Source organism: Globicephala melas, chromosome 8 (genome assembly GCF_963455315.2).
Source record: "Globicephala melas chromosome 8, mGloMel1.2, whole genome shotgun sequence".
Classification (NCBI taxonomy): Eukaryota; Metazoa; Chordata; class Mammalia; order Artiodactyla; family Delphinidae; genus Globicephala; species Globicephala melas.
The window spans coordinates 51,693,002-51,717,162 of NC_083321.1; the positions used below are offsets into that span (position 1 = coordinate 51,693,002).

A 24,161-nucleotide genomic window follows, 5' to 3' on the forward strand; every position below is an offset into this window, starting at 1 on the left:
CAGCCAGCAGTCAATGGTGACTGACACAGGGTAGAAAAGGATAATCACTAAAGATGGGGCTGATCCTGTGATGAAAATTGAGCTTCAGAACCTTCCTGAGGAACTAGGCTGTTGTAGATCTCCAACCAAGACAACTGGTCTAGGCTGCAATTGCTCACAGGTGCCACCCTTCTCCAGAGACCTGCCCTCAGCTGATGGGCACCTCCTCACAACCCTCCTCTCTTCCCCCTCCCCACCAGGGTGGCCCACAAGCAATGACTGACTGATATGCGGCATAAAAGCCCGGCCCCTTTGCCTCAAGGGGGTGTAAGTCTGCCTTGTGGTTTATGCCCCAGTTCCCTGTGGATCAGGCCAGGGCTAGATGTGACCTGACATGTACCTTGTTTGTCTTGTTCCCTTTCCTATCTACTTCACTCTTTCCTTTGCATGTTTCCCCCAAAAAGTGCTCCCTCAATAAATGCCTGTCTCAGACTTTGCTTCTAGGGAACCCAACTTCAGTCTACTGATGTCAATACTCTGCCGTCATCTTCCCAAATCATCTCCGGGGACCGTTCAAACCCATGGTCTGGGCTGGGTATGCCATGGTGCTGAAATTGGGCTGAGAGTGAGGAAGGAGCTATGTGAAGAACAAGTGGGCTCTACTGAAGTAGTTGTAAGGAATACCTGCTACATAGGGATGTTATGAAGGTTTTGAAATCTAAATGAGTTAATGTCTGTAAAATACTTAGGCCATAGCCTGACATGTAGTATCTTAAGTATTAAGTGCTTTTAAGTATTAAGGCAGGGATTTCTTTGATCATTTTCATTTGTTTATGTATTCCAAGTGTGCCTAGATGAGTGCATGGCACATAGTAGGCACTCAGCGTCTGAATGAGTGATTATTGAAGTTTTGCTTTGAGGGCCCAAGGTGATGTGCTGGGATCTGGCCAGCAGAGGGCAGAACCAGTGCAGCCAAAAGAGCCTATGGGCTGAAGGAGGCAGTGGGATAGAGCTGGGGGGAGACCCAAGGGGAATACCTACATCATAAAATATTAGAATGTTTAAATTATACCTTAAAATCTTATATTTTTATTTAGCCCAACGTTGAGTGTACATAATGAGGTATATTGAGCCCCTTGCGGAGCACAGGCTCCGGACGCGCAGGCATGGCTCACGGGCCCAGCCGCTCCGCGGCATGTGGGATCTTCCAACCACTGCGCCACCAGGGAAGCCCTGGTAGCTCCTCTTTTGAACTACCCCATACTCCTCTCAATAAATCCCCTTTTGTGCTTATGCTAATACACACTGGATTTCTGTAACTTACAAGCAAAAGAATTTGTATTACTCTATTTTTAAGCCCTGTGAGTATAAGGACTGTGTGAAGGGAAGTCTCCCCCATAGATGGGGACACTGAACTCCCAGCGCAGCCACTCTGGGCTGCTTCCTGCTCCATCCAGCCGCCGACCTGCTCTCTTCAGGAGGGTGGTCTTGCCACATTTCTGCCTCCAAGCTTCCCTTGTCTTGTTCCGTTCATTCCCTCTGCCCACGTAGATCTGTCCTATCTCTCAAAGCCCAGTTCAAATTCTACCTTTCTCTGGCTCCTCTGCATCCACTCAATCTCATTTCTCAAAATCCTGATAGCATCCATTACCTGACATTCATTCTTATTCTTGTTGGGATTCCGTATTTTATTTGGGTGTTTGGGCTGGGCGGTCTCCAAAGTCCCATCCAGCTGTAGACTTCGAGTCCGTTGTCCACCTATATGTCACGTCTTCTTAAGCAGGTCTCCACCTTCTCTCTCAAGAAGATATGAGGAAAGGCTTGAGAGCACACGTGGGGCTCAGCACTGATTTGCATGGAATCAACATTCCTAACTGGAATCAACATGACTAACTGCTCATGGGAGCAAATGTGTTCTGTGATCCTCCATTCAAGTAACACACAGGTGTTTATTTTCATTTTTTCAAAGTAAAAGTAGCTTCCCCCCCCCTTATTATATAAGAAACATACTTACGATCAAATAAATCAAATATTACATAAATTTTTAAAGTAGAAAGGGAAAATCACCCATAATCCTTCTCTTCAGAGATAAGTGCTCTCAAAATATGCTTTCAAAGTTTTTGATATACACAAATATGTATGTTTTGATAGGGCTTTCTGGAGACCCCATGGAGATTCCTTAATAACAGAAATTAAACAGAACAGTGGGAGGTTCCAGCCTGGGATTTGTAGCTGGCCACATTTCATGTATTCAGCTGAAGCATGTGAAACTACTGATATTCAGCTGTTTTTGACCTACAAGCACAGCAGTTGTGTGTGTGTGTGTGTGACTCTTGGATTCATTGGAACTTCCTGACTTTTTTTAAAAATAAATTTGTTTTTACTTTTGGCTGTATTGGGTCGTTGTTTCGGTGTGCGGGCTTCTCATTGCAGTGGCTTCCCTTGTTGCAGAGCATGTGGGCTCTAGGCGCACGGGCTTAGTTGCTCCGCGGCATGTGGGATCTTCCCGGACCAGGGATTGAACCCGTGTCCCCTGCATTAGCAGGCAGATTCTCAACCACTGCGCCACCAGGGAAGTCCAGCACAGCAGTTTTATGTGGTTCAAATCAATGTACGTGAAGCCTAGACTATCAGATCTGGTAGAGCCCTTAGAGACTTTCAACTATTTCAACTTTCTATTTCACGGTGCTGAAGAAGGACAAGAGTCAGAGAGGGAAGTGTCTAGCCAGTTTATATACCACACTGGTAGTAGAATCAGGGCTGGTTCTCTTTCCACTGAATCAGGTACCTGCCTCTTTTAATATGGTAATCTTCTAGGTGTGATAATAATCTTCTAGAAGCAGATTTCAACTTGATATCAGAAAATTACTCACAGAATTCATTCAAAATGTTAGAGGCTGCCTTAGAGGTAGTGAAGTCCCCAGGACTGGAGATGGGGCTGGGAAAGGCACTGGGACATTGGTGGAAGGGCACAGGGACCATGGAGCTAATGAGGCTTAACAGTCAGGGCTCTGTACTTGCATGGCTCCTTCTTAAGATCTTAGGAGGGGCCCCAACAATGTATTAACATGGTGATATGTTTTTGTAATACTTGCAAAAATAAGATATTTTAAAATTCTTTTTCTTAAGGAGGGCCCCCCAGAATTATATAAGTTTCAGGCCTAGATCCACTCCTAGGTAGCACACAGTTTTGCAAAGCACTAGGCAAGGTGACCAGAGAACCTGGGTTCCAGTCATGGTACTGCTTTGGCCCAAATGGGCAGAATGGCACTTGCTCTGCTTCCCTCACGGGGGGGTAAAATCACAAATGTTAAATGGGCTGAAAAACATAAAATGTGAAAAAATATAAGTAAGTAACATAACTTAGATTTCCTGTCTGTGATATGAGATAATCATTGCTGCTTCTCATGGTCATTGAAGATAACACATCAAAAAATGTGTCCTCAGGGCATTTTCCTGTCTCATTTCCCTCTGCTACAACTTCCTCTTTTCCTTCCTCTAGCCCCTAGCCCCCAACACTCCGGCCACTAGAACACTCATTTGTCATTATATGTTGCCACTTTTATATATATATATACATATATATGTGTGTGTGTGTGTGTGTATATATATATATATTTTTTTATTATTTATTTTTTTTTGGCCACACTGAACGGCTTGTGGGATTTCAGTTTCCCGACCAGGGATTGAACCCAGGTCCTTGGCAGTGAGAGCACGGAGTCCTAACCACTGGACCACCAGGGAATTCCTGCCACTTTTATATATTTGTTCAAAGGGCTCCTACTGTCTGTAACGTCTATCTTTGCTGGAAAAAATCCTTATCCACAAGGCCTAGGTCTGCTAGATCCTCTCCTCCTTCCCCAATGATGACCTCCCTTAGTACTGTTTCTTGTTGATCTTACAGATTAGAACACTGAGGCCTGATGTAACACATAGCTGAGCTCTGGAGGCCCCACAAGATAATCCTCAGGAATCTTGATCTTCTGCCATCCCCGGCCTCTTAGCATTAGAGCATAGACACACGGTTCTTGATGTATACATGATAGGGGTCACTGCGCTTATCCACTTTGCGGGAACGGGTGTATCCCAGGATGAGGCTGCCCACAGTGGCAGCAAATAGGAACATGACGAAGAGAATGTACATGTAGGAGTTGTCATCGCGGCCAGGTAGGCTGGCCCGCCTCTCCTCAGTCAGGTTGTCTGACCCTGGCCGGCAGAGCAAGTTGCTGTGAAGAGTAGCATTTAGAGCCTTCAACACAGTGTGCAGGCTCTCATACCAGGTCTCAGTCCCATTGGTGGTCTCCATAGCAACAGGGATTCAGGTGGGGGAAGAATCGGAGGATGCTCTAGTAGTGACAGAAAAGAGAGAGGATGGCTTCTGTTACTTGTAGATTGAATGACCTTCCCACTCCTTCAGACTCCAGCTAAAATCCCAACATCACAATTTATTCTAACTACTTGTTTGCTTGTCTGTCTTCTCCACTAGACTGCCAGCCCAAGGAAGGCAGGGAATGTGTCTGTTTTATTCACTGCTATGTATGAGCACTTATGACAGCACTCAGTAGGTGCTCAATAAATACTTGTGGAAGGAAGTCTTCCTTGACCATTGTAAGCATGCTTATCTGTCCTTTCTTTGGGTTCTAAAAGTCACTGAGCTTTAGGCTAGAAGGGCCTTAGGGATTATTTAATGTAATTTCTTCCATTTTACACACAGGCCCAGAGAGAATAGTTGGCTTGTCCATGATCACAGAGAATACTGGAGGTAGAGCCGAGGTACAGCCCTGCTCTTCGATGGCCAGCTCAGAGCTCCTCTGGCCTCCACACCAGCTCTGGGGAGGACTGTGTGGCACAGTTAGAAGACATTCGTCAGAACTCTCCCTCAGCACAGTTCTTTCTTATGCTCCACAGATACCATGTAGAAGATGTTTAGGGATGGCTTAGATTTCCCCCTACCTGGAGGCCAGAGGCTGGGTCACTTGACCTCTAAAGCATCCTAGGTCCCACTCTAGGTATTCCTAGCTATTGAGGAGAAATTCTGTTGGAAAGGAGGTGGCTGGGGGAGCAGGCAAAGGCTGATAACCACTGCAGGCACTGGGCCTGAGGGCTTTGGAGTGAAAGGAATACTCAGTCCAGTTTGGGGTTATACCCACCCCAGAGAGAAAAGACACTAGCACCTCAACTATCCTGCCTTCCAAAACAATGTCACTGTGTACATGGCATATAACTGGTGATAGCAGATGTTCCTTTTCCTTCCTCTCAGAGATCCTTAGTCTACAATGTAGAAAAATAGCCAAAGGCAGCCTTGTATCCTAGTCTCTGGAAAAACATATGTCATTCCTTTAAACAAGGCTCCATGCTCACTTCCTTCAGGAAGCCTTTGTGTGCTCCCAACATACTCCACAAGCTTTATCATCGCAGCCTTCCCTTTGCCCCAGCACTTACATATAAGGCAATTTGTGGCTGTCCTCTTGCTATTGATAAGGGTTATCAGCAGACCACATGCTCCTGGTCAGAAAGGCTGTGTCTCTCCTCCAAGTCTAGGGGACTACCCTAGTTCTCCTTCCCTCAGTGGTCTCCAGTAAAGAAGGCCACTTTGGATTTCTCTATAGGCCAGGCACTCAGTGTTCACTGACTGGTTCCAAAGCCCTCCTTTATCTAGGTAGAGCTGTTTAACTTGACTATTAACCATCACGTCTCTTCCCCAGAAAAGATGACAGTTAGTTATGACCATGATAAATATTCATGAAGAACTCTAAGAATGCAGAATTTGGGGGGAAGAATCAAAATAATACAGCAATAATCCAGGACTGGCCCACAATTTATGCAAGGCCTTGGGGCCCCCTGCCATCTAGTACTCGGGCAACCTTGTCTGGATGGAAAAGGGGAAGAGTTAAGATCGAGGAGGCATAGGTTCTCATCTACTATCCCACTTGTCAGGCAACAAGTGGGAAAACAACATCACTGTGTACATGGCATATAACTGTGCCTTCCTCTTTCCTCATACGGGCTAATGGAAAGCAGGAGCAGCACAATGAAATTAATGGCTCAGTGAATCACCTGGCCAGTCATCGTTTATGGAGGCCCACTCCTGGGCAGCCTTATTCTGGGAGCTCTAGGAGGCCAGTCCCTACACTCAGGGGCACAAAGCCAGCTCTTAATGTGGGAGACAATGTAGGAGCTACTGGGGCTTAAAGGAAGAAGGGATGAATTCTGACCAGTGCTCAGAGAGTGTTCACAGTGATGGAAGAATTTGAGTTGGACCTTGAAGGATTTTTTGGAAGTAGAGAAGGGAAGGGAAGCAAACAGATGGACTAGAAAGCACACTTTGAAGAATGGAAAGTAGCATAGAGTGTAAGATGCGTGAAAGGATAAGATAGGATGTGGGATGGAGACATTGGCCCAAACCAAATCATAAAGGGCCTTGAGTGCCAGGCTGCAGAGTTGGAACTTTACCCTGTAGGTGGAGAAAAACCATGGAATGATATTTTAAAAGGGGGTAAAATAATCAGATCTGTGCTTGGAAAGGACACTCTGGCTTCTGTGTGGAGTGTGGAGTAAAGAGGGCAGGGATGGAGGCAGGGAGCCCAGTGATAAGTGAAATAGTGTGGGTTCAAGGTGCTGAGTCCTGAGCTGGGGCAGAGGGGATGACAAGGTGGGGGCGGGGACAGATAGAGGATGTGAGAGGCATTTGGGGGTTGGAATGGCTAAGGCAGTGGTTGCAGGAGGAAGGGGCCTCAGACAGTTTTATAAGCAGACAACAGACAGATGGCATAAGTGCGGGAAGAGCTCACTTTGAGGGAAATAAGTTTCTTGCCCTGTTTGCACTTCAGTTTCCTCATCTATCAAAAAAGATTATCACCAGGAGTTGTTGTTCAATGGGTACAGAGTTTCAGTTTTGCAAGATGAAAAACTTCTAGAGATCTGCTGCATAACAATGTAAAGATAGTTAACACTACTGAGATGTACCATTAAAAATGCTAAGACAATAAATTTTATGTTGCTTTTTACCACATTAAAATTTAAAAAAAACTTTTTTTAATTAAAAAGAAAAAAAAAAAGATTATTATCTCTGCTCTGCCCCCTGCCCCAGGCTTGCTTGAGCATATACTTTTATTACAGTGAAGAGGATTTTTTAAATACATTTTAATAAAAAACACGGTTTTCATTAAAATGAAAATCTGTTTTTCATTTTTGAGAAGTAAATACATATACACAGCAAAAAAAAAGAAATTGAAGCAGTACATACAATGAAAATGCAGTCTCTCTGTTCCCAATGGCCCAGGTTTCTTTCCCAGGGCAGTCACTGTCACCAGTTTTCTTCGATAGCCTTGCATGGGGGTTTGAACTGACAAGGCAGACGGAGGGCCACCTCCATCTGGAAGACTCACCAAACAACAGCAAATTCACTGGCTCCTAGTCAGCTCCAGGAATCTCCCTGTGGGCGCCCTAAGGCTCCTCAGCCCCTCCGGATGTCCTGACATGTCTTCAGGATGTCCCTGGACACATCTGGGCTCTCAATATTGACTTTGGGAGCTGGGAAGGCCCAGAGCTGGGTGGGGAGGGGACAGAAAAAGAAGGAACTAGACACACAGAAAAAACTTCAGAACGAGGGTGGATCACCCGAGGCCAAGCCCCAAGGGTTGTGCAATAGCTGTGCTTTGGGTGCTGACACCCTGCCGCTTCCCCTCCCCTTCCTGCAGCAGCTGGATCAGGCCAACCTAGGGTTGCAGTTATAGGAGCTGTGCCATGGCCAAGGGACATCTGACTGCTGTCCCCCGACTCCAGATTCACAATGTCTCATCTGGGTGACTTCATGAGAAACCTCAGTTCAACACATGAGCTGCTGCTCAGGGACCAGCTAACAGTGTAGTCTAAAACATCCCCTTTCCCCAGGGTACTGGCATCTTAGCAGGAGCCTCTAAGAGGCTGAAAGGGCCTGAGACCCAAGGAAATGATGTGAGTGGCAGAATGGCAGCCAGCAATTGGGTTGCTATTTTATGTAGGAACAAATGATGTTACCAATCAACCTATTTGGATAGACTGGGTATAAACATAGGCATGGCATCAACACTATCTGTACCATAGCTTTGTTGTGAAAATTAAAGAAGCAGAGTATGCAGTGCCTGGCACTAGACGCTCCACAGATGTGGTGGTTTTATTTGTGCAGAGCAGAGGCTGGCAAGGCCTTCAGAGTCCATCTAATCTAACCTCCCTCATTTTACAGTGAAAGAAATGAAAACCAAAGAGCTGTCTTGGTTCAGCTGCTACTTGTGTGACTTTGGGCATGTGACTTCCCTTTTCTGGGCCCCAGCTTCTGTCTGCATCTGTAAAATGAAAGGGTTTTTCTATGTAATCTTATAAGGTCCTGATCAGCTCTAACATGAAGATACCACAAAACCATACGTGAGATTTGGGAGATTGGGTAGGCTGGGGGGAGAGGATTTGGGGGGCTCTCTAGAGTCCCTCAAATCACGAGATAGAGAAGACTTCAGATTCTTTCCTCACAGGTTAAGATGCTTCAGAGTCCCAGGACTGAGTTACACTTAGTATTCCAGCCTAGATAAACTGAAGGCCAAATTTGCTGACTTGTTCATTTTTCCTCTTTATAGCTCACCTGCCAGGGTGATCTAGCCTGGGGGAGACAGACTCTGTGTTAGAAAGTGGGGGTAGCGGGAAAGCGTCGGGAACAGGGTGGGCTCTGAGGTGGAGTTCAGTGAGAGGAGTAAAGGTTCACAAAACCATTTATTCCTCACACCCTCCTTCCAGTGCCTCTCTGGATAGACCTGGATGGATATTTGTAGTTCTGATGGAACGTGCAAAGGAGCCACAGTTGCATATCTTTAGAAGCTGGGTTGAGGTGGGATGGAGGACCTGTGTGCAAGGAGAGGCAGAGAGCTCATAAAGGGACAGCTTGGTTCTCTATGACCTGCCTCTGGGACCCAAGTTGGGAATTGGCAGCTGGCAATGTGGGGAATTTTGTTCCTTTTTCTGAGCTCCTTGTCTTCCCTCTTCAAGACAGTTGCTGATTGTGAAGGTCTATGGATGGGGAAGACAGAGCTCCTGCCGTGGAGAGTCCCTGACTTGAAACAAGAGATAATCATTTAGGAAGGGAGATGAACAGTGACTGAAAAGAGATTTTGAAGATTGTTTAGAATCTAGATTCTAGGCCAACCCCTCCATTTTGTAGTTGAGAAAGCTGAAGGTCAGAGAGGGGAAGTGACTAGTCCAAAATGACATGGCTAGTAAATGTTAGAGCTCTGATGAGAACCCAGGTCTTTGGGGTGCTGTTCAGGTGCTCTTTCCGCTACAAATGGCAATGTCTTCTGGCATCTGAGCTGCATATCACACCAAACACAGGCTCCTCATGTCCTGGGGCATCATCTCCTCTAAGGCCACCACTACTCCTTTTTCCTGCACTACAGATTCTTGCTCATCTTTTTTTTTTGGCCGCACCACTGGCATGTGGGATCTTAGTTCCCTGACCAGCGATCGAACCCGCACCCCCTGGATTGGAAGTGCGGAGTCTTAACCACTGGACGGCCAGGGAAGTCGCTCTTGCCAATCTTAACTGAGGATCCAGTAAGGGGAGAAGTTGGTAACTTTTGGAAGAGTTAACCTTCCTTTCTAGCCTTGCTCCCCATGGCCCTTTCTGCTCCAGACCTACTCCTGCTCTTCTATACACAAGCCAGGTGCACTCTCTTCCTCCACACCCTGATGTCACTCTTTCCAACACATTAACAGCTTTGCCCAAGCTGTTCTTGACTTGAGCTCGCCTGGCCTCTAACTTGGGAATGGAGGCGTAAAGCTGGGACCTGGAGGATGAACTGGATATCTTAGTAAGGTTTTCTTTCAGGTTTCTCTGGGGAAAAGTGAAACGCCACCATCGGTTCTTTTGGTTTCCCTATGCTCTGTTTCAGCTTCTCTTGCAGAATGAGTGTCTGAAGTGCTTGGAAATGTGGTAGAGAGGCAGGGGAAAAAGGCCACATAAAGCAAGTGGATCCAGAGATAACTCCTGGGAATGCAGAGTTTTGCCTCTGGCCCCTCTGGTGGTCTTATCACCACCGTGGGCTGGTGGGAGAGGAATCTTAACGTATAGTTAGAAGGAGACACAGAAATAGAATCTGAGCTGGAAGGGATCTTAATAATCACGTCATTGGTGTAACCACCTCATTCAACCAGTGGGAAAAACCACCCCACCCCAAGAGGAAATCACTTGCTCAAGGTCTCACAGCCTAGGAATTGGGACCAGAAACAGGTATCTCATCCACATATCTTTCCACTATAAGTCCTCTGTTGCCTATAGGACAGTCTAACCTCCTGCGATTATCATTCAAGCTCCTTTGGATATGACCCTGCCTCCAGCCCCATCTCACCACAGCTCTCCCCACTGCCTGTGTCCCATGATACTGAGCTATAGGCCATTCCCCAAACATTCCTTGCACTTGCACACCTCTTGCCTTTGCTCATGCTGTTTTCTTAGGCAAAAATACCCTTCCTCTTTTTTATCTGCCTAGTGAACTCCTACTCATCCTTCAAGACCCAGCTCCAATATAACCTCTGTAGATCCTCTCCTGAGACACCACCTTCCCCACTCCCTAGCCAGTTAAGTCTCTTCTTCTCATCTGTTCCTAAAGTGCTTTGCATAAAACCCTATTAGAGCACTATGCTGTATTGAAATTGGGTGTGTATATCTGTATAAATATAAATAGATATAGATATACTAAACTGTGCACTGGGAGGTGTGAAGGTAGGGACCTGTGCCTCATACATTTCTTTACAGCAGGCACTCAAGAATAGGTGGATAAATGTCTCTTCTTATTAGACTATTCCCCCCTGCGCACACACATACGCATTCATGAAAACAGCTTACAGCACTTAAAAAGCAACTTCAAGGGCAGGCCAAAACAGATTCCATTTGGTCTGGGGAAGGGGAAGCTCAAAGAAAAGACACCATCTCAGTCAGATGGGCAAGTGAGTCAGGGGAGGAGGAATTCTAAGCCACCTTTGGAAGCCCAGATGTTCCCTGCACCGGAACCCCATTCAATCCAAAGGGCAAACATTCTTGGCCCCAAAACACCAGCAGCAGCTTAGCAACCCTCTTCCCTGTGTACCCACCCAGGGGGCAGCCACACACACACACCTGCTGCACACACACAGTCCAACTCCCAGTCTCCCAGCCTCTAATCTTGCCTTTCAGGTATGCCTTTCATGGTTCCAATCTTGGCTGTATGCTTGGCTATGTGACCTTGAGCACTGCATTTATGTTCTCTGAATCTCATCTATGAGATGGGGATAATTACCCCTGTCCTGCTTGCCTCACACGCAACTCGGGGAGACCAAAGGGGAAAGGTGTTTTAGAAATTGCAAAGTATTATGTAAACATAAGAGAGAATTATTGGGCAGCCTGGTCACCTATTTCCTTTTCTGTTTCCCTATCTCCTCCGCCGCCCCCCAGTATTACCAAGAACAGCTATCCCTATGTCCCCTCTCCCCATCTTAGGTTCTCCTACCCTCAGAGGAAGCCAGGAGGTTCTTTATTACTTTTCTTCATTCTCAGACACACTTACCTCCTTCAGAAGCCTTCCTTGTTTCTCGTCCTCTCTGATCAGCCCTGTAATCTCTCTCCATTTAGGGGTACCATTCTGTAGTCCTGCTGGTGATAGAGAACACACCAGAGTTGGAGTCAAGAGACCTGCCCCTATTTTGTAGACATGTCTAGCCGTGTGCCTTGGTTAAGTCATTTCTCCACTCTGGGGCCTCATTCTCCCCATCAGTAAGATGGGATATCTTGTCCTGCCTCCCTCTTAGTAGGCATTTTGAGCATCCACCCATTCAGTTTATAGATAGAAGTGTGTTTTGCAAAGTGTGGAGTGAGTGAGGGATGAAGGTTGTTTGTTCTCATCTTAAGGAGTCAAGAAAATCTGAAAGCAGTTTCCTTGCCTCCAGCTTGGCTCTCCTCCATTCAGAGCGGTTAACTGGCTGGATGCCAGGAGATAAAGAGCAGCTAACATATTTACAACGCACTTTTGTAGCTGAAGTGGAATCAGCCCTGGGCTAGGAGTGGGGAGAATTGGGTTCTACTTCTGTCTGGTCCCTGGTGTGACCCTGGACAAGCCATCTCCCCCCTGGGCCTCAGATTCCCCATACGCAAACTGCTGAGGAGTGGGGAGGGGGATAGGAGGAGACACTCTCCAAGGGGCCCTCACACAGGGGTCTGAACTCCTGTACTTTCTACACAAGAAACTCCCGGGCCCAGTCCCCTTCCCCCACATGCCATACGGAGTACATGGGCAACAGGACCAGGAGGCTCATTTTACATTTGGTGACCCAGGAAAAGAACGCACAAAGCACAGAGCAGGTGGGCGATTGGCACAGGTTTACACAACCTGTAAACTAGAACTCAAGTCTCCTGACTCCCAGCCTAGATCTATGTTACTAGTACTAGAAGACATCTAAGGGAGCTTCTAGGCTTTTCCCAGGACTGGGGCGCATAGGGCGAGGGGCACAATAAAGTAGCGAATGGGCAAGGCAACTCGCACGCTGAGCAAGCGGCTCCCGCCAAGCAAGAAGACACGCCGGGTCCCGGAGCGCCATTTCCGCGTGTGCTCTCGCTGCGGAGGTGCAAGTTGGTTGTTATATCGTGCGCTCGCATATCTGTGGATGTGGAAGGAGCTTGGGTGCCGCCGTCCCGGGGCCCGTGAGTGCCGACCTAAGCCCCCACGGTTTCCGGGCAAGGCGTGCCAGGAGCCCAGCTTCGCGCTCCCACGTGCGCCCCGGGATCCCTGTGGCTCTGTCCAGGGGAGGATCAGTATGTATCTGCGTCGGGTGGCGGCCTCCAGGGAGGCGGATACACCCCTCATTTCTACCCCTGGCGCCGGCTCAGCCTTCCCGAGCCGGTGGGTGCGCCTTACCTGCCGGTCGGCAAGGCTCCCAGGGGCGCCGTCTGTTCGTTGGACACCTCGCCCTGGGCTCGCGGGTGCCCCGCACTGCGCCCCAAGGCGCTCCGCCAGCCCCCCTGCTCGCAGCCCGCGACCAGTACCGTCTGCGCCCCCTCCGCTCTGTGCTCCAACCCGCGCTCAGCTGCCTTTTCCCTTCCTCAGGGCGTCCCCTCACCCGGCCCCGCCCGGCCCCTAACACACCCACTTCTCCCGGAGCTGGCTTCGGGCGCCTCCGCCCAGCTGCTTGGCCTCACCCAGCTGTGGGCTGCGACCCTTCCGTACCCTGCAGCGCCTGCTTCCTGGACCTGAGACCGAATGTTCCTTGCTTCGCTTCAGCTTGCCCGGTCTGAGGAGGATCTCAGAAGAGCGTCTGGTGCTGGTGGAATCAGACCTTGCTCCTACGTGGTTGTATGGTGGCGGGCAGGACACTGCTCCTCACTGGGCCATGGCTTCCTCGCTGTAAAACGGGTACAGTTCCTGCATGCATTCTTCACAGGGTGATGGTTAGGGTCAGATGAGATCTTAGAATCCAAAATATTAAAGCCGGATGGTCACTGGAGAAATCATCTGATTCTAACACAAACCCTCTTTTCCAGACAGGATGCAGTTTGGGGAAGGGGCCCAGTTTGGGGAAGGAGACTTGCTCAGGCTCACTAAGGAAGTCACTGGCAGAGCTCAGACTCAGAATCCACTAGGCCACTCTCTCCCCTTAACCTCGGCCAATGTTTCATCCAAGTCTCAACAGTCCCTCACATGCCCAGACAACTGGTGTCCAGCCACACCACGCTGCTCCCTGTCCCTGAATACCCTTCACTTTCTGGCCACCAGGCCCTCACTCAAGCTGTTTCTTCCTTGCTGGGGACACTGCAGGTTCCAGAGAAGAGAAGCATCCAGGGATAGCTGGGAAATGAGGACCAGGAGGCCATGGGCAAGGGAGTGGACGGTGGCAGGGAATAGCTCTCAGGGACTCTGTGGGGAGTCATTATCAGAGCCCTCTTTGCCAGCCTCCGGCCTTGGGATAGTTAATAACAAACTGAGGTGACTTCCCTGGTGGCGCAGTGGTTAAGAATCCGCCTGCCAATGCAGGGGACACGGGTTCAATCCCTGGTCTGGGAAGGTCCCACATGCCGTGGAGCAACTAAGCCTGTGTGCCACAACAACTGAGCCTGTGCTCTAGAGCCCGTGAGCCACAACTACTGAACCCACATGCCACAACTACTGAAGCCCGCATGCCTAGAGCCCGTGCTCTGCAACAAGAGAAGCCACTGCAATGAGAAGCCCACGCACCACAGTGAACAGTAGCCCCCAGTCGCCACAACTAGAGAAAACCTGCGTGCAGCAATGAAGACCCAACGCTGCCAAAAATAAATAAATAAAATAAGTAAATTTAAAAAAAAAAAAAAAACTGAGGCCAGCTCTGGCTCCCTTGCAAACAAAAATCCGTTCTAGGGCTTCTCTGGTGGCACAGTGGTTAAGAATCCGCCTGCCAATGCCGGGGACACGGGTTCGAGCCCTGTTCTGGGATGATCCCACATGCCGTGGAGCAGCTAAGCCCATGTGCCACAACTACTGAGCCTGTGCTCTAGAGCCAACGAGCCGCAACTGCTGAAGCCCGTGCGCCTAGAGCCTGTGCTCCGCAACGAGAGGAGCCCCTGCAATGAGATGCCCGTGCACCACAGTGAAGAGTAGCCCCCGCTCACCACAACTAGAGAAAACCCGCCCGCAACAATGAAGACGCAACGCAGCCAAAAATTAATTAATTAATTTTAAAAAAGAAAAGAATCAAAATAAATTTAAATTTAAAAAAAAAATCTGTTCTAGGTAGGACATCTGAGGCATATACCCTCAATCACAGAATCTCAGATTATATCTAAGAAGTGCTGTCATTTAAAAAAGACCTGGGGGGCTTCCCTGGTGGCGCAGTGGTTGGGAGTCTGCCTGCCAATGGAGGGGACACGGGTTCGAGCCCTGGTCTGGGAGGATCCCACATGCCGCGGAGCAGCCTGCCCCGTGAGCCACAATTACTGAGCCTGCGTGTCTGGAGCCTGTGCTCTGCAACGGGAGAGGCCGCAATAGTGGGAGGCCTGCGCACCACAACTAGAGAGAGCCCTCACACAGAAACGAAGAGCCAACACAGCCATAAATAAATAAATAAATAATTTAAATTAAAAAAAAGCAAAAAAAAAAAAAAAGACCTGGGCTTTCCTGGTGGCACAGTGGTTGGGAGTCTGCCTGCCGATGCAGGGGACACGGGTTCGTGCCCCGGTCCGGGAAGATCCCACATGCCGCGGAGCGGCTGGGCCTGTGAGCCATGGCCGCTGAGCCTGTGCGTCCGGAGCCTGTGCTCCGCAACGGGAGAGGCCACAACAGTGAGAGGCCCGTGTACCGCAAAAAACAAAAATAAAAACAAAATAAAAAAAGACCTATCACATGGAGGGAATGTTGTACAAAATTGCTAACCTTCATCAAAACATGTTACTTCTGTCCCATTACTGGGCATATACCCTAAGAAAACCATAATTCAAAAAGAGTCATGTACCAGAATGTTCACTGCAGCTCTATTTACAATAGCCAGGACATGGAAGCAACCTAAGTGTCCATCGACAGATGAATGGATAAAGAAGATGTGGCACATATACACAATGGAATATTACTCAGCCATTAAAAGAAACAAAATTGAGTTATTTGTAGTGAGGTGGATGGACCTAGAGTCTGTCATACAGAGTGAAGTAAGTCAGAAAGAGAAAGACAAATACCGTATGCTAACACATATATATGGAATTTAAGAAAAAAAAATGTCATGAAGAACCTAGGGGTAAGATGGGAATAAAGACACAGACCTACTAGAGAATGGACTTGAGGATATGGGGAGGGGGGAAGGGTAAGCTGTGACAAAGTGAGAGAGTGGCATGGACATATATACACTACCAAACGTAAAACAGATAGCTAGTGGGAAGCAGCCGCATAGCACAAGGAGATCAGCTCGGTGCTTTGTGACCACCTGCAGGGGTGGGATAGGGTGAGGGGGGAGGGAGACACAAGAGGGAAGAGGTATGGGAACATATGTATATGTATAACTGATTCACTTTTTTGTAAAGCAGAAACTAACACACCATTGTAAAGCAATTACTCCAATAAAGATGTTAAAACAAGACAAAAACAAAGAAACAGAAAAAACATGTTACTTCTGTGTGACTTTTGTAGTTTCATATTTTGGCCCAGCTACTTTTTTTTTTTTTTTTTCTGTCTGGATATCATCTCTCAGGGGAGTCATCCTGACTCTGAGCAGGCAGTCTCAAATTTCAGTCTACCTAAGAATCACCTTGGCCTTTATTTTAAGTGAAGTAGACTTTTGGGTTCCACTCCAGAGGTTCTGATTCAGAAGATCTGGACTAGAGCCCAGAAATTAGCATTTAAAAAAAAAAAGAAAGCTTCTGGAGAGATTGTGATTCAAGTGGTTCTTGAGACCAGCCTTGAGGAAACAGCCATGGCTCAGTAAGCATTCCTTCCCACATCCTGCCAAGCCTTGCATCTAATCTATAGGAGTGTTTATTACAGTTATGAAAAGTCACTATTTGTCCACCTCATTTACTAGATTGTGAATTCTCTGAAGTTAGGGATTGTCTCTTGTCCTAATAAAATTTTGGAATCACAGTCTTAGAATCATACCATGTTAGAGTTCTAGAATCACTTATTGATAGAACCTAAGTTGGAAGGACTCAGAGTTATCTAGTCAAATCCCTTACCCAAGAATTCCCTATATTTCTTTGTGTGTGTGTAATAGAGGTTTTATTGCTTATTAATTGTGTCATTCCATACAATTTTAAGTAAACAAACTTAGAAAATGATGATGGCAGTACTGATGAGATATTGATGATGATGGCAATATTGATGAGAATGTTCAACTGTTTTACACAAGGTAGTAAGAGGCACCACTGCCACCATCACCCCACCTCCGAAATTTATACATTTCATATAAAAAGAGTAAAAATAGTTCATTGGCATTTAACTAGCATTATTCTTTGTAATCTATGAACCATAAGCCTGAACAATTTCAGAATCTTCAGAGCAAAACCATTTTCTTCCACTAGCAAATGTAGCAGTTTCAATTTCTTTAAAAAAACAAGCAAACAAATCAACGTATTCCAATGGTCCTGAATTTTAATGTTTATATCATATTAATTCAAGAAATAAAATGTGATTCAGCATTTGAAAATGAGGCTGAACTTCTTCACCATAATTATACTTACTTCATAATTCAAACGATTTAACTGAAGCCAGCGTTAGCCCAGTAAAAACCATGGTCACAACTCAACTGCTCTTTTGCTAAGGAAACTTCTTTAAAAGTTAGCTATTCTTTAAAAACTCAGACCCAAGCTGCATAACTGTGACTTGAGGAACCAACAATCAACCCTTCCAGATACCACCACAGTAGTCCTATGTGGTTTTTGTGTTTTTTTAAATTAATTTATTTATTTTTGGCTGCGCTGGGTCTTCGTTGCGGTGTGCGGGCCTCTCATTGCGGTGGCTTCTCTTGTTGCGGAGCATGGGCTCTAGGCATGCAGGCTTCAGTAGTTGTGGTGCACAGGCTTCAGTAGTTGTGGCTCACGGGCTCTAGAGTTCAGGCTCAGTAGTTGTGGCACACGGGCTTAGTTGCTCTGCAGCATGTGGGGTCTTCCCGACCAGGGCTCGAACCCATGTCCCCTGCATTGGCAGGCGGATTCTTAACCACTGCGCCACCAGGTAAGTCCAGCCTATGTGTTCTTATAGCTGGGGAGCACATACAGAATCACTGTGAATCACACATACATATCAATAACTTGCTGGTAAAACTACACCAATAGTTTCCTCTGTTAATGATTTTTTTAAAAAATAAGCATGTACTACAGTTCAGCAGTTGAAAGACTTCTAAGTCTATTATTTTAAAGATGCTGAGAAATACATTTGGATACTTGAAAAGAAGCAACACCAGAATTGCGGTTTTATATTAAACCATTTAGAAGACCTCAGTTACAAACAACTAAAACTACATAAATAGGAATTTCTTAAAACCATTTTCTCTTACAATACAAAATTAAATATTAAATAAATAGGAATTTCTTTAAACCATTGTCTCTAAACAATACAAAAATTAAATATTAAGGCATCTTTTACTCCCATCTATTTTGGTATATACAGCAAAGAGAAATGTTTTAAATAGGAACCAGCACTTCTATTCAAATGCTCTCTAATGTATTTGGCAGATTTGTTTTTATATTCTCCTGTTCAACATTCCATTGAAAGCTCTTATAATTGAACATTGTGACCGAAACCAGGGGAAAAGTATAAACAGATATTCGTTTATTAGAAATAAGCAGTTCACCCTTGAAAAGTAAAAAGTAACTACAAACAATATTATGAATAAAGTTCAAATACTAGTATTTAAATCTCTGAAGCAATTTATGCTTCAGTAATTAAGAGAAAGAAGAGATGAAGACTTCACTAAGATGAGAAGCCTATTAATATGGATCATGCTGTGGACTAATTGTTCACTCAGTATTCTGTCCCACTGGGATGAGAGTTTGAAAAGGGCTTCATATTCCTTTAAAAAAATTACACCGACTAGAATAAGATCATATGAGTTAACATTGATTATTATTCCCCATATTTGTCCATTTACAAAGCTCAACTGGCTTCATAAAGTATACTAATCAGTAACATTTTCACCTTTTATTAAGGTAAGTTTATGAAAATAATTTAATACAACCAGATCTCCTCATGAACTTTCAGCTTAAAACATTTTTTATGTAAGAAATATATCAAAAAAATCTGTTTTTATAAAAAGTCACTTCAATACCAGAAAAAAGTAATAAAAGATTTTGAACCCAGTTTATTTTTTAAAAGATGCTCTTCCCATGTCTCAAATTCCAAGTGCTATTCATCATCTTTAAAGCCAATTTTGCTTAACTTCACCACATCAACCCAGTTCCATCCTCGAGGAAGTTCTCCTTTGTGAGCTGCTTTATCTACCAACTTATGCTTCTGGGCTTTTTTTTTTTTTTTAATTCTCTATTTTAAAAAAAAATATTTATTTATTTGGTTGCACTGGGTCTTCGTTGTGGCACACAGGATCTTCATCGTGGCTTGCAAACTCTTAGTTGCAGCATGCATGTGGGATCTAGTTCCCCGACCAGGGATCAAACCCGGGCCCCCTGCATTGGGAGCCCAGAGCCCTAGCCACTGGACCACCAGGGAAGTCCCCTAATTCTCTATTCTTTTTATTGAAGTATAGTTGATTTACAATGTTGTGCTAATTTCTGCTGTACAGCAAAGTGACTCAGTTATACACATATATACATTCTTTTTTAAATATTCTTTTCCATACGGTTTATCCCAGGAGATTGGATATAGTTCCTTCTGGGCTTTTGAAAGTTGTCTTTTTTTCTCACTTGACGGGGCTGCATTAGGAATTTCAAACAAGATGATATTTCTTGTGGCTGTCGTAGAATTAAGAGGGATGGTGATTCTCCATGAACTGTTGTTTATTGTCCTTCGCATATTCAAACAACATGTGGGTCATGGCGGTCCTTCCACTGCTTCCTGTAACTTGGCTGATATGCTCTGCTTTACAGCTGATGATATGATGCTAAAAGATGCGTTCATAGATATGACTGGAGGTGTTTGAGGATATGTTTCTGTCCAGGAAATCTCTGTGAAGAAGGCTTTGGGATCACCATTTTCTCCTATCTTATACTGAAATGAAACTGGACTTAATTCCTGGAAACTTTTCATCTCCTTCATAAGTAGAATGTGGTGGCTCCAGTTCCATCTCCTGGTCCTTCTTGGCGCTCAACGCGCTGGTTGCAAGGCACCTCCCTTGGACTGCATTCAAGACAGCAAGAGAAAATGAGGGCAGTGGCTCCAAGGCCCATAGCAGTGGGAGGCACACCCTTCACAGGGCAGAGGAAAGTCACGCACACGCCCCTGGCCCTTGGGCAGCATGAAGCTGCTGGCTAGGGGCTGACCTATATTTCATTTTTGACAACAGATTGATCAGCTTCTCTTGCACACCTCTAGTGAAAAGGAGCTCATTGCCTCCAAGGCATCTGAGGCTCTGATTGTTAGGATGTTCTCACATTTTGATAAATACTGCCTCCTATTGACTTCTACCCTTTGGTCCTTGTGCACAATGGAGACATCAAGTACACTCCTAATCTTTGTTCCCTTTTTCAGTCCTTCAAAAACTTAAGGTCTATCTTCCATTTCCCCTTCTCTGGAGTGAGGATGGGGCAGGAGCCCTGTTAGGGAAGGCAGCTGGCCAAGGGGCCAATGGAAAGTGGGCCGAACTGCCTCATTTTCCCCAGCTGTGCCTTGCAGTCTTGCTATGAGGCTTAGATGGCCCAATGTGTGTAACATGCCAAGAGCGTGATGCACATGCTTAATAAATGGCAGCTTCTAGTGTTATTAGATGAGAAAAGGAAGGATGAAACAGAACTCCTCTCCTGGGGAAACCGTAGTCTGAGAGGGACCTTCAGGGAACTCTCTAATCCAGAGAGGCTGGGGACAAGGCCCTGGACCTTGAGATGGGGATTGAGGGAGTGAAGTGGGCCAATTGAAGGGGTCTGGGGAAAACTCATCTAGAGATACACCTCCTTCAAGTTTTGCTTAGATGCCACCTTCTTTGTGAGGCCTTTCCTGACCATCCTATTTACAAATCCTAATCCCTCCCTTCGTCTGCCCTCCCTTAAAGCCCTTCCCTGCCTTGTTTTTCAATCTGATCTACTTAACTTTAAAATATATGTATATATTGCTACTGTTGTTCTTGCTGCATCCCTCAACTGAAGCTCACAGCTCCTGTCTGTCAGCCCTATCTCAGACCTCTCTTCTTCTCTGGATTCCTGTAACCACCCCCTTTCCTCTCCCCTTCAGGCCTGGAGAGGTAATGGTGCCCAAATGTTTCAAGATCCAGGGTACTTCACAACCCCCTGTGGTTTCCCTACTCTCTGCCCACCTCTTTGAATAGAGCCTCCTCACATTACTGATGTGATGTGGCCATCTGCTTCCTGCTGGACCTGGCTGATGCAGAAGGCCATTCTCCTACAGCCCCTTACATTTCCCTTGAACACAGCACTTACCATTCTGTGTTATAATTGTCTACTTTATTTGTTGATTCCACACCTAGAACATAAGCTCCTTAAGGGCACTAAGCCAGCACTAAGTCTGCACAGAGTAGACCTTACTGAGAATTTGTTGAATAAATGAATGAATGAATAAAGGTAATGAAAGGAAAGATCACTAGAAATTACGTTATCAGGGAAAGCTTCCAAGAAGAGATAGAACCTGAGAGAGCCTGATGTTCTTTCAACCTCTCGGCCACACCTCTCTCCTCTGAGCGCTAGACTCCTATATCTAACTACCTACTTGACATCTCTGTTTGGATAACATGCTGTGGCTGGAACTCATGACTTCCTTCTCTGCTCCCTTCAGTTTTCTGTCTCTTGGTAAATGCAACCGTCATCCACCCAATTCCCTGTTTGTTTCCTTCATAGGACTCAACCCCAACCCAGTCTTCTATTTATCTGTGTACTGATTTGGGTTCTGCCTTTCCCATTAGACTGTAAGCGCTGCAAGAAGACAGGCCAGGTGTATCTTTTTCACCATAGAATACCCAGGATGTAACTCAATGTCTGTCTAGTAGGTGGGGGAGAAGCGTTGGGAGGTAGGACGAGCATGGATGATATCTGTCGTCAACAGTCTCAGAAGCCTGGGTTACCAAGGAAAATACAGCATGAATCACAGAGGAAGTTTAATGATCACATCAAGTAATTTTATTCCATTACTCATCAGGGGCCTGTGTCTGTGCTTCTGCAATCTTGTCTCCTCTTGGCCTGTCAGTTTAGCCCACAGAACATTTGTCTTGTTCTGAGCTTAACCATTCTCCTGCCCCTGCAGGCAGCAAAGAGTGGTGAAAAGAGCACTGGAAGACGTGCAGCAAGGTGTGGTGTCAGGAGACTGAAGATCTCAGTGGCCTCTTCTTCCTCACCCTCACACATGCTGTGTCCTGGGCAGCAAGGTGGAAGAGTACTCGAGAACACAGCTTCTGGGGTCCAATGGAGCTGGGTTTGAATCCTAGCCCTGCAATTATCAGCTGTGAGAACTTAACCTCACTGAGTCTTAGTTTCCTTATGTAGAATGGGGATTAAAAACAACTACATCCATGCCTAGAGCCCATGCTCCAAAAAAAAAAAAAAACAAAACTACATCTTATGGTTGTATGGATTACAGTAAGATATTGTATTTAAAGTGCTTCACCTCGTACCTGGCACATAGCAGGTGTTCCATAAAGAATAGCTATTGGGAACTCCCTGGTGGTCCAGTGGTTAGGACGCCGTGCTTTCACTGCCAAGGGCACATGTTCAATCCCTAGTCAGGGAACTAAGATCACACAAGCAGCGCAACGTGGGGGAAAAAAATTAATAAGTGCATATGTGTTCATGGTTGTATAAACATGGACTTTTGAATCTTATGGTTTAAACAATAAGGGCTATGGGAATGCAGAAGAATGTGGGTTCAGTGTGGACTAGGGTTTGCAGAGATGATGGATGTATCAATCAGCAATCTTAGTTGCAACAGACAGAAAACCCAGCTCAAACTGACTTAAGTAGAAAAGGGAATTTCTCAGCTCATAAAAGTATAAAATCCTGACATATCTAGCTTCAGGCATGGCTGGATCCAGGAGCTCAGATGATGTCTTCAGGAAGCTGTCTCTGCTTTTCTCACTGATGCTCCATGCTCAGGCAGAATCCCATATTGCGGTAACAAAATGACTGCCTGAATTCCATGCATACACTCTATTCTATGAACGAAACCGGTAGAAAGAGCTTCTTTCCCCCACAACCCTCCTGACAGAAGTCCTGGGTCAGACTCTTATTGTCCTGAAATGGACTCAGTGCCTATCCCAGTCACAGAAGCTGGTAGGGGGTGTGTCATCTCTATTCAAACCACATACACTTGGATGGGGGAAATGGGTGGAGGGGGCAAAAGGTACAAACTTCCAGTTATAAAATAAATAAGCCGGGAATTCCCGGACTCTGCGCTTTCCCTGCTGTCGGCCCGGGTTTGATCCTTGGTTGGGGAATTAAGATGCCAGGAGCTGTGGGGCACGGCCATAAATGAAGGAATGAATGAATGAAATAAGCCATGAGGATGTAATGTACAACATGGTGACTATAGTTAATAATACTGGATTGCATGTTTGAAGTTGCTAAAAGAATAAATCTTAGGCTGTGGAGCGGCCTCCCACGCCTGTACCAACGGTGGTGGCCTGCGAGGGTCATTCTTAGCGGGGGGTGGGGGGGAGGCGTTCTAGCTTTGCTAATGTAACTGCACGTTTACAGAGCTGTAAAACAGAGATGGATAAAACTGCCCTGCCCCGGGGAACATAGGCATCACCTGTCTGGGAAGACCCTGTGGCGGGCAATGCAACAAGCTCCCGATGGGGACCATTCACTGTGCCCAGGGAATTATGGGGCCTGCGGAGGGGCGGGGATCGCGTTCTTCCGGGCGCTTAGAGAAAGTTCCTGCAGGAGGTGACCTGGGAGCCAAGTTTTTAGACTGACTGGGAGTTAGCTGGGAAAAAAGGAACAAGATAGAACATTATAAGCATTGGGATAGTCACGCGTGTAAGAAAAATTTTGTTCAGGAAAGTGGTAATGGCTTATTCTGGCGAGTGTGGCAAAGTGCTTGGGATGGTGGAGGTGTCCTGGTCACTGCCCGCCTTATGCTTTCCACTCTGCCAACCCTTGAAGAGTGAAGGCACCTTACCGCCTAACTCTGGAAATGCGATATTGACCCCGATGAGCTGACGTCCAACTCTGAGTTTGGAAGGAAAAGTAGGTGTTAGTGATGGGGCAAAGAGACCTTTAAGTGCAAAGGTTGGAAAGTATGACAGGGTTAGAGGTGTCCGGAAGAGGGACAGATGGGAAAAGATTGAGGCCAGATTGGGGAAAGATATGCTGAGTCATTGATACAAAATTTACACACAGCAATTGGAAACAATAATGCCTGAGCAATCAGTCACAAAGCCGACCTAACTTGTTTAGTGGATCATAAGGACGAGAAGGAACCGATCAAGGGCAGAATGTGTGCTGAAGCTGGAGTGATCTGAGAAAACTTTACAAAAAGGTGGCATCTGTGTGTGACCGGGAAAATCAGCTGGGAGGGACTATGATCTTATAAATAAACAGATGAGATGAGTCTTTCCCA

At 46.1% G+C, this 24,161-nt stretch overlaps 2 protein-coding genes and 2 pseudogenes across 5 annotated transcripts in view; 2 read left to right on the forward strand and 2 right to left on the reverse strand.

Annotated features, from left to right (window-relative positions):
* Positions 1-24,161, forward strand: part of POLD3 (DNA polymerase delta 3, accessory subunit) — a 182,468-nt gene that overhangs the window by 43,185 nt on the left and 115,122 nt on the right. The gene's annotated exons all lie outside the window — the stretch shown is intronic.
* The window catches only part of LOC132597689 (anaphase-promoting complex subunit 13 pseudogene), a 67,773-nt pseudogene that overhangs the window by 43,162 nt on the left and 450 nt on the right, over positions 1-24,161 (forward strand).
* On the reverse strand, positions 1,092-13,033 carry KCNE3 (potassium voltage-gated channel subfamily E regulatory subunit 3). 4 transcript variants are annotated; one of them, XM_030836090.2, is made up of 4 exons: positions 12,891-13,033; positions 11,547-11,629; positions 7,368-7,528; positions 1,092-4,325 (listed from the first exon to the last, which is right to left on the reverse strand). In XM_030836090.2, exon 4 carries the CDS (start codon positions 4,283-4,285, stop codon positions 3,986-3,988), a length of 300 nt encoding a protein of 99 aa, XP_030691950.1. In that variant the 5' UTR covers positions 4,286-4,325; positions 7,368-7,528; positions 11,547-11,629; positions 12,891-13,033; the 3' UTR covers positions 1,092-3,985. The 4 variants fall into 4 exon arrangements, with proteins under 4 accessions (XP_030691950.1, XP_030691949.1, XP_060160438.1 ...); XM_030836089.2 differs by having other exon boundaries at positions 11,547-11,632; XM_060304455.1 differs by lacking the exons at positions 7,368-7,528; positions 12,891-13,033 and having other exon boundaries at positions 11,547-11,635.
* Positions 18,831-19,559, reverse strand: LOC115841844 (RWD domain-containing protein 4-like; annotated as a pseudogene).